At 42.3% G+C, this 11028-nt stretch overlaps 1 protein-coding gene and 1 pseudogene across 1 annotated transcript; one reads left to right on the top strand and one right to left on the bottom strand.

Moving 5' to 3' along the window:
- Positions 1-3292: 3292 nt before the first annotated feature.
- Positions 3293-5708, top strand: LOC111964010 (zinc finger protein 329). The gene is made up of 2 exons (XM_023987654.2): positions 3293-3603; positions 3905-5708. Exons 1-2 carry the CDS (start codon positions 3396-3398, stop codon positions 5500-5502), a joined length of 1806 nt encoding a protein of 601 aa, XP_023843422.1. The 5' UTR covers positions 3293-3395; the 3' UTR covers positions 5503-5708.
- Positions 5709-7739: 2031 nt separating this feature from the next.
- Positions 7740-9730, bottom strand: LOC139027714 (uracil nucleotide/cysteinyl leukotriene receptor-like; annotated as a pseudogene).
- Between the last annotated feature and the right edge of the window lie 1298 nt (positions 9731-11028).

Raw genomic sequence — 11028 nt, 5'->3', positions numbered from 1 at the left:
AAAGGGTTCAAATACCTCCTATTCCCTCTATTTAAACTTTCACTCCATTTCTCTCTTTCAGTCTCTCAGCCTTTTTGTCAATAGTCTACTCACATCACATAACCAACATCCGGGACAGTGCTTGGCCACACTTCCTGTGTGGGTGCTCACTTCTCATTTCCTGTTAGGGTGCTAGGCTGGCGCTCCACTTAAAAACAGTAAATAACGGTATAAACTTACAATGATAGATAGATACTTTCTTTTTGCACCCCATACTTCCTCATTGAATCTGTGTGAATGTGATTTTCAGATCTCTGAGATTGTATAAAGGTCCATGTGTGTGTTGTACAAACTAGATTACTCTTACATTGGAGTCTGGATAAAGACTTTACAGTCATCATCTTTCTTTAGGTATAATATTTGAAGGTATTCAGGTCATAGGTTACAGTTATCTAATTAGAGGAACATTGTTCCCTTTATGCAGGCACAATATTGGCCTATCTATTGTTTGGTGTAATAACAACAATAATCTCTGACCTTGGATTTGAATGTTGCTGGTGATTAAGTCTTCAGGTTCTTACAGTTAATAAGACACAGATTTCAGTTGTATCCTTTAAATTACCAGCATTACTACACTGAACAAAAATATGAAACGCAACATGTAAAGTGTTGGTCCCATGCTTCATGAGCTGAAATAAAATATATCAGAAATGTGCCATATGCACAAAAAAACATATTTCTCTCACATTTTGTGCACGAATTTGTTTACATCCCTGTTAGTGAGCATTTCTCCTTTGCCAAGATCATCCATCCACCTGACAGGTGTGGCATATCAAGAAGCTGATTAAACAGCATGATCATTACACAGGTGCACCTTGTGCTGGGGGCAATAAAAGGCCACTCTAAAATGTGCCGTCTCGTCACACAACACAATGCCACAGATGTCTCAAGTTTTCAGGGAGGGTGCAATTGGCATGCTGACTGCAGGAATGTCCACCAGAGATGTTGCCAGAAAATGTAATGTTAATTTCTCTACCATAAGCCACCTCCAACATAATTTTTGAGAATTTGGCAGTAGCTCCAACCAAAGACCACATGTATGGAATCATGTGGGCACGCGGTTTGCTGATATCAACGTTGTGAACAGAGTGACACATGGTGGTGGTGGGTTATGGTATGGGCAGGCATAAACTACAGACAATGAACACAATTGCATTTTATCCATGTCAATTTGAATGCACAGAAATACCGTGACGAGATCCTGAGGCCCCATTGTGAGTCCCATTTTTTTAAGGTATCTATGACCAACAGATGCATATATGTATTCCCAGTCATGTGAAATCCATAGATTAGGGCCTAATTTATTTATTTTAATTTACTGACTTCCTTATATGACCTGTAACACAGTAAAATCTTTGAAAATGTTGCATGTTACATTTATATTTTTGTTGAGCATATTTTAACCAAATTCAGGAAATGAAGGTCTAATAAACAGGGACAAGGCAATGACAAAGGTTTAGTGCAGCTGATGAACCATTACATTAACTGGTGGATGTCCCAGTGATTATGTGGATCATTCCCTACCAGTGGACCATTGTATTGACAGGCACTATGCATTGGACTCTCTAGCTGTTGAGGCAGTCTATCAGAGTGAGATGCCAAACTGACTGTAACCACATTGACTCGTCAACAACACACACCCACATGACAAGTACAACTATGGAGAAATCAAACCACAAACTGGAACGAAACCATCAATACCAACAGGATAACAAGGTTAATATATATTATTCATGTGCGGAAACACCAGATAATAAACACTACTGCTGTCAGCAAACTAATAACATGCCTGAGATCATTAAAAACTCAAACACAAACTACTTTCAGAGAGTAAGACTTGCCATTTTCTTAGTAAACGTCGATTTGGACTTACCCTTTAAAGCCTTCTCAGGGGGTATCATATGACCAGTCAGTTAGTAAGGCTTTAAGTCAGTCTGGGGGGAAAAACCTCTTTATTGCCATGTAGACAGACAGCTTAGTGCACAAGGTGTAATCCCTCAGATGACAAGTTTTCTAGCCTCTCTCACTTACACAGCGCTAGCCTGGGGTGTCACAGAGGATGCATGCAAGTCGCAAGTCCTAGTCCACTCCTCCTCTGTGAGAGATACCTCATCTCCAGGCAACAGATCCCAGACTTCCGCCTCCCTCTGCTCATCTGCAACATGGATATGCCTTGCAAAAACAGGGAAAGAGCCAACAAAAAGAAAGAAAAGCCACATTGTGATTGGCAGGGAGCGAAATAGCAAAAAGACACCTGAGAGCATTGGGCCCGCCCACAGCGTAAAGGCACAGATGCGCACAAGCATACATTGGGGGGATTCTATAATGCTGGCCCGGGTAGGCATAGTTTGCACTGGGTAAAAAGTGATTGGATTCGTTTTGGAACCGTGCTGCTCCCGGGCATGAGCCAGCTGTCTCGTTCTGACGGACAGCGGTGTCGACTCAAAACAAAAGGTGGACGAATGAGTAGGATTCTGTGTTTGTGTTTTTTAAAGCTTAAGCTGCCTTCCCAATGAAAACTTGTTTGAAAATGTGAACATACATTTTATGGAAAATATATGTATGTTTCTGAACGATGGATCATGCTGTCTTGTTGACAACATAACCAAGCGCTGCAGATGGCTGTTTGATTTGAGCTTGGCGCTCCTCCCTCACCGGTCATAGGCCGGTCCCGCTTAATATAACTGCCACTCATACAGCCACAGGTCAGGGGAGTGGATCAACTTCATTCCTGCAAGTCTTGACTGACATAAGGGAGTGGACTGGTCGAGCCTCAGGGCACTATTGTAGGCATGCTTTGAAGCAAATACTTTTGAGTCCCAGTGGACCATATTCCCCCTGTGTTTTTCTACGGATTGTTCCATGTAAACCTCAAAATAACAAAAAAGATAAACAGAACCATTTTGCATGTGTCGACTTGATGAATTATGTTGTTGTTAAGCCCTATAAGACGCGCCGCTTGTAGCCAGGGCTAGTTGTTGTGACAAGTATGACTTGGGTCTATGCTTCTTGAACTGTAAACACGTGTCAAATCAACAAACAAGCTACTACAAGCCGCCCTCTAAAGAATGCACTAAATGTATCACATATATAACATGAAACATATAAATTTACCTGGCAGGTGGTTGGTTGCCAACTACACTTGAATCGACCGGTAACACACACGCAATGCGTCCTCCTTAACTGCGGAGGCGGTAAAAGAGGGAGAGGCACTAGGGAGAGAACGACACATTGACGGGATGGCACGTCACTTTCACGCGACGATTACTGCTTTGTTCCGGACACGGCAGCAACCTCGTCCACACCCACATCGTAAGATAGTTTAGGTTTTAATATTGTATTTGTATGCTATTTATATGCAGATTATGGCAAAGTCAAAAGACTTAAAAGTGTTTTTGGAGTCGTCTCTGAACGAGATTTTTAAAGCCACAGTAAGTGACATATTGGAGTCAGTGGACCAAACGTTGTCTGAGTACAAGGGCAAAATACAAAGAATTGAAAGTGAGAATGAGGATCTTAGACGAAGGCTGCACGAACAAGACAATAAGGATTCGATCGTAAAGGGTACGTACACAATGCAGTTGGCTTCAAAATAATAATCGCCAGTGCAGCTATCGTTAGTAGCAGCTGTCCTTTGTTGTTCCATCTTGAGGTACATGCTGCCAAGATGGCCACCGAGCCTAGCTGACCCCTCTCTGTTGCATGTTTTACATTACCCTTTTCAAACACCCATTGTAACCATGGACAACAGTTGTTGTCAGTGGTACTTTCAAACTAGCTTTCAATTTAGGAACTTGTAGTAGATAGTAATCCCCTGACTTTGTTGGACATTTTTTACTTTTAACATGTATTTGTTGTTGCCCAGACCCTGGAAGTAACCAGGACGTCGTTCACCTCCCTGACTCATCAAGGAAGACATGTCCCAGCCATTCATCTGTCGGCCAATCCCATAAGCCAATCAAAACACAGGGTGATGAGAGGAGGAGCTCCAGGAGACAACACAAGGGCAAGATGCCTCAGAGCAGAGGGTCTGTCTCCATTATGGATCCAGCAGCTCAGCAGGAACCAGAATGCCTCAAAAACATCCCAGACACTGCGGTTTCCACCCTAATTTTCAAAAACATAAAGACAGAACCTGATATGGAGGATGACTATGCTATAGACCTCTCAAAACCCCCATCTCCTCTCAACCTGGCATCTAAGCAAATTAAGATGGAGAGTGCTGAGTTGAGCTATATCATTCCTGAAGAGTATGATGAACATTTTCAGTCACCACTGGACACAGATGTGGACTCCAGCGACAGTGATGTCAAAGTCACCATAGTGTCTGACATTCACATGGAGATGGGAGACGATGAGGGTGGCCATTTTGTTGAATCGGAGGGAAGGCTGTGTCACAATGATACTGGAGAGTCTGAGCCAGAAGAAGATCCTTTCTTGACATACTACCCTGACATGGGAACTGACCCTGCTGGGACGTCAGGGGAGGACATTTTACCCACTCTGAACTCTCACGCTACAGAGCCCTCTAAAAACACACAAGGCTTCTACAACTGCACCCAGTGTGAGAAGACATTTAGACGAGTGAGCTCCCTCAACATTCACCTGAGGAATCATAGTGGCGAGAAGGCCCACTGCTGCAACTACTGCGGCAAGCGCTTTGGCCGGGCAGACCTGCTCAAGTCCCACAAGCGCACTCACACAGGAGAGAGACCGTTCAGCTGCAACCTCTGTGGGAAGAACTACGGTCACCCGGGCCAGCTCAGAATACACAAGCGTGTTCATACGGGAGAGAGACCGTACTGCTGCCCACATTGTGGGAAGCGCTTCAGTGAACACAACCAGCTGAAAGTCCACTTACGAACTCACACAGGAGAGAGGCCATACAGTTGCACTGTGTGCGCCAAAACKTTRAGCAACGCAGGTAACCTGKGYATACARCAYAGAATWCACACTGGMGAYAAGCCTTACTGCTGTGTACAGTGTGGCAAGAGGTTCAATGGTATGGGGGACCTSAAAACACATTACAGGATTCATACAGGGGAGAGGCCGTACCATTGTGACCTGTGTGAGAAGACCTTCAGCCAGGCAGGCCACCTCACCATACACAAGCGGATGCACACAGGAGAGAAACCYTACACYTGCTCAGAGTGRGGMAAYAGSTTCAGRGTGGCYAGCAGCCTCAAGRTGCACCTGAGGACTCATACKGGGGAGAAARTSTWCAGRTGCTCTTWCTGTGGGAAGAGCTTCAGTAGGTCTGGCCATCTGAAGAGACACGAGCAGGTCCACACCAAGGAGAAGGTCTACCCCTGTGACCAGTGTGGGAAGACCTACACCGACCAGTCATCCCTCAAAAAGCACCAGAAGACTCATGGAGATGAGGAGATGAGGACTGAGGAGATTGAGGGCAGTACCAGTGGGACTGATATTCCCCATAACCTGGAAATAAAGATTGAGGACTAAGACTGTCATGTTACAGTGCAATATATATGGATATTTAATGTTGATGTATGCTGAATTTCATGAGAACTTAAGTTTAGATTTGTCCCAAGTAGTAGGACAGCAAACTGCTTTTAGTGGATGTCGCCCTAGAGCTAGTCTTTGCCAGTATTAAACTATGGTAATAATTGTCATTTGTGGTAGAGCCGTTCTATGTATATAGTGGTAATGTTGTTTCCTAACACCGTACACAGCTTTTAAGTCATATTCTCGAAGAAAATGTAGATTTTCTTAAAAAGAATGTCATGCATTTTAGTTTGTACAAGGTGTAAATAATGAAATTCACCCAAATTGGTTGCAATGGCTTTTACCTAGAGACAAGCTAGTTCATTTAATCTATGAACATGCTGTTTGTTTTCACAATGAATGGTTTAAACAAATCAACACGTTTCACTAGAATATTGCATTCTTTTGGTAAGAATGATGCCAAACTTTGAAAACTATTTATTATTCAAAGTGTAATTAAAGGAATAATCCACCCAAAACCACGCATTATTTTCATTTACAGTGTTAAATAACACTGTGTGAACAATATTTTTTATGAACAAATGTTTCATTTTGATGTTATAAGGTTGGTAGCAACATGGAAAATTGGTGCGGAAGTCTGTTGCAGCTCAAGTCGACTACGAAATCCGCAATGCTCTCTCTATTGGCGATTTAGCAAACGTAGCTACACAGTAATACCAAAGACAACATCAGCTTGTAAAGTAGGTAGTTAGCTGTAAAATTGCCTGAACAAATTGCACTATCAATGTAGGAGTCTACAATCTCACCATGTTCAACCTGCAGATCGATGTGGAGTCTAACATTCGCAACTGCATATATACTTTTGCGGAGATGGGAAACGTCCATGCTATGTCAATGGGCCGTGCGGGGCATTCTGGGTGGTTCTGGGACAAGGAGCACACTGGTATTTCACCCAATAAATATGGGAGTTTATCAAAATTTGTTTTTTTAGAATTCTTTGTGGATCTGTGTAATCTGAGGGAAATATGTGCCTCTAATATGGTCATACATTTGGCAGGAGGTTATGAAGTGCAGCTCAGTTTCCACCTCATTTTGTGGGCAGTGTGCACATACCCTGTCTTCTCTTGAGAGCCAGGTCTGCCTATGACAACCTTTCTCAATAGCAAGGCTATGCTCCTTAATTTTGGGTCAGTCACTGTGGTCAGGTATTCCTCCACTGTTTGCTCTCTGTTTAGGGCCAAATAGCATTCTAGTTTGCACAGTTTATTGTTAATTCTTTCCAGTGTGTCAAGTAATTATATTTTTGTTTTCTTATGATTTGGTTGTGTCTTGTTAATTGTGTTGCTGTCTGTGGGGTCTGTTTGTGTTTGTGAACAGAGCCCAGGACCAGCTTGCTTAGAGATGAACCTGGAGAAGAGTTCCCTATGTAGGTGATAGCTTTGTTATGGAAGGTTTGGGAATCGCTTCCTTTTAGGTGGTTGTAAATTTAACGTCTCTTTTCTGGATTTTGATAATTAGCGGGTATTGGCCTAATTCTGCTCTGCATGCATTATTTGGTGTTTTACGTTGTACACGGGATATTTTTGCAGAATTCTGCATTCAGAGTCTCAATTTGGTGTTTGTCCCATTTTGTGAATTCTTGGTTGGTGAGTGGACCCCAGACCTCACAACCATAAAGGGCAATGGGTTCTATAACTGAGTGAAGTATTTTAAGCCAGATCCTAATTGGTATGTCGAATCTTATGTTCCGTTTGATGGCATAGAAGGCCCTTCTTGTCTCTAAGGTCGTTCATAGCTTTCCATTCCATTCACCCAGCCAACATGTCTCCATCCACCCCCACTAGCAACTAGGGTTCAAATATGTGTTTCTTTCTACAATGTTATATTTACATTTTTTTCATTCTGACACCAGCATTCAAATCAGTTGGTATACAGACACAAGCAAAAGCATAATCCACTCAGACATAGTATAGTATGTGTTCACTTTTTATTAAATAGCTTTGATACAACAGCAATAACATATGCAAAGACATTGGCATACAACGACATTAGCCTACATATCAAAATAACAGAGTATGGTCAACATTTTATTGCATTTATTTGCTTGACAGGTCTATTTCCTCAAAGGCATTTCCATCCCCGTATATGACATACAGTATGAAGTAAGTAAATATATATATTTTTAAAATGCAAATGTTGTTTCACCTTAAATCTGAGAGATGTGCTACTGGCAGTCTACCTACATCTTGTGTCTTCATCAGTACCTTACATTCAGTCAGTTTTAGACCAAAACAAATTCACACCCTAATAACCAGACAACTACCTGTACAGTATGTGTGTTGAGGAATCATCCTGAGTTGACCGTATTTCCGGTACAGCAGGAGCCAGGTTTCTGTGGTAGTATATTCTCTTTGAACAGGTAAAGCACAGGCTGGATGCTGCTGCTGATGTTCCTGAAGCCAAAGACAATGTGGTGGATGTAGCAGCGGAATACATCCAGGGAGAAGTAGTGCTGGAATGGGAACAGAGCCACGGGAGGGAAGTAGTTAAAAACAATGATTGCCAAGATGATAAGGACCATGTTAAAGGCTCTTTTCTTGACGGGGTGCATCTCGTCGCGGCCCGGCCCAAACTGCCTCAGGGCGCACAGGACGGCGACGTTACGGAATACCATGAAGGCAAATGCCGCCAGGATCTTGAATGTGAAGACCTTCTCAAAGTTCATGATGTTGCCCACGCACTTGGTGGTAGCATAGGCCAGCGTGAAGAGCCCGGTGGCGGCACTCCTTGAGCTCTGTGAAGGTGATCGGGTGGAGCACGGCCATGTAGCGATCCAGACAGACGCAGGAGAAGAAGTCCTTGACGCCGTAGAAGTAGCGCAGCACGTACCAGGTGCTGCTGGTGGTCCGGTAGACGATGTTGGCAACCTCCCGAGTGGGGGTGAGGTGGAAGAAGGCGTCCAGGATGGCAAGGTGCATTACGAAGATGTCTGAGGTGGTAGAGCCGTTCTTGTGCAGGGCCACAGCACCATAACGTTGGCTGTGTTTAATGGTTTGTGAGAGATTTAAGAGCAAGGACGAGTTGATGTAGAACAAGGATGACTTGAAGCACCCCTCCATGATGACTGGACTAGTTGGAGACTCAGTGGACACCAGACAGCAAGGAGGACTCTATATCTAAACAAACAAAGAATAAAACAGTCAGATTTGGCACAACATCTCTAACAGCTAGTTGAATACTTTGACATATCATGACATTGATCATGCTTTGTAATAAAACATATCCTGTTAGCATCTTCCTTTTCCTCTAGTCACTGAACTTCAACATGACTTAACATCTGTCTTAAGAAATAAATCTGCTTACTTGTTTCCAGAATAGAGTTGTCTGATATTGAATAATTCCTCTTGCCACATGTTTTTAATATGGGACACTGTTTAAACGTAAACTGGGAGTGCATTCCGTTTTAGTTAATGTGCACATAATAAGGACTGAAACTTGCCATGACACCTGTTTGCAGATGCCTGTAATGTAGAGTATATGCAAAGTAAACATGCAGTATGTATTCTCTTTGTTTCCTAGGATATATGCTGACAAGATAAAAGTAAACTGTGCCGGCAAGGAGATTGAATCTAAAACAAGTGTAACTTATCTTGGTGTGTCCCTAGATCAATCCCTTACTGGAGACCTAAAATGGCGAACAAATATATATGTTTTTTATAGTGTAGCACTAAATATTTTAACATCAAGGTTAAGAAACTGCTTGTCTCAACCTTGATTCAGTGTCATGTTGATTATGCTTCTCTGAGCTTGTGTGGCCTACCACTTTGCGGCTGAGCTGTTGTTGTGTTGTGGAAATTCTTACACACGTCGTGGAAATTACCACCAGGGGCACTCAAAGTCAATCTTAAATAAATCATCCTTTTATTATTAGCGCGCTGGAGTGGTTCCAACCAACTCAATGCACCATAGTACACATGTCAATCAGGAGCTCTGCTGGGGCAGTCCCAGCAGTTGTCTGTGTACAGCCGTATATAAGACAAGTTATATTTGCATGATTTAGCATAATGAATTCATCATTACCGTTTTTGTTTAATTCATGTGACCGACCAATACTGGTTCATAACATTTGACAGACCAATAGCTCACGAGGCTTCTTCTCTCCAAGCTGAGACCTTGAAACTGAGACATCTTTTGTTCTCAAAACAAAGGTCAAGGCGTACCACATTGCAGCTACTGATAGTGAGGATTCCTTCAGTCAGTCACTTACATGAGCACAGAAAATGGTTATTAGAAAAGCACATGGACACAACTTCACTTCACAATAACAGCACTTACATTTGACCGGGGCAGCTCAAGCAGGGCAGAATTTGACACACTGACTTGTTGGAAAGGTGGCATCCTATGACGGTGCCATGTTGAAAGTCCCTGAGCTCTTCAGTAAGGCCATTCTACTGCAATTTTTTCTCTATGGAGATTGCGTGTCTGTGTGCTCGATTTTATACACCTGTCAGCAACGGGTGTGGCTGAAATAGCCGAATTCACTCATTTTGTATATTGTATATATAGTGTAGCTTTAAAACGGCAACATTGTCTCTCACTCTCATGGCAAAATGTGTTGAATGAGATTAGCTATAAAACTACAAATGTTTTATCTTAATTTTTTTACTGAGGTATGCCACTGTTGTTGAGACACAGCCTACATGGGGTCTTTGGTCTGTTCTCTGTACAGATGGCAAGAAGATCCCTAATACTCTGAATGTCAGAAACTGATCTCACAAAGAGGTTGTTTGACCTTTCAGATGACCTCACATCACAGAGCTCAGTGTTCTTTCTTCATTTTCATTCCACTATGAAGGAACAGAAAGGAAAAAGGAAGATGAATAAAGACATCAACACAAGTGAAGGAAACCTTTTTCAATTACAAATTGGAATTAGATGACACTTCACTGTGAAATCAGATATTGCTTGTTGTCTTTAAAATATATGAATACGCTTCTCATACAGTGAAAGTCAATCAACACAGCTGGATCCAGTCCAGAAGGAGTCACCTTATTTGTTTACTAATTTGTATGTCTGATTTGTTACTGTCTGATTTGTTTGGGCAAACATGGTTATTGAAATCTATCCACACACACATCTGTATAACTTCTGTATAACTTTGAGTGTTTTATCTTGGTTATAATGGTTACAATTCCCCACAGCATCTGTCGAAACACAACCCAGGTTCTTTCATTGTGTGACTGAATCCAAGGTTGTGTTTACATTAGTGCTATGTTCACACAGGACATATTTTGCTCATATAAGGCAAGATTCCCAGATGTGTGCCACATTCCGCCCTGGGCTCTGAGCACCACCTCCAGCCACAAGATAAGGTTCTGTTTTTATCATGCAACTGCAGACATAAGATCAAACCATTAGATCACTTAAATGTCTCAATTCAAATGTCATATACATTTTAATTATACCATTCTGATTTAGTTACGTGTCATTTCCTTGTCATTTCACTTATGCGTTTCAGGAAAC

Source organism: Salvelinus sp. IW2-2015, linkage group LG5 (assembly GCF_002910315.2).
Source record: "Salvelinus sp. IW2-2015 linkage group LG5, ASM291031v2, whole genome shotgun sequence".
NCBI lineage: Eukaryota > Metazoa > Chordata > Actinopteri > Salmoniformes > Salmonidae > Salvelinus > Salvelinus sp. IW2-2015.
Note: the sequence above shows the minus strand (reverse complement) of the source record. Positions and strands in the feature narration are given on the sequence as shown.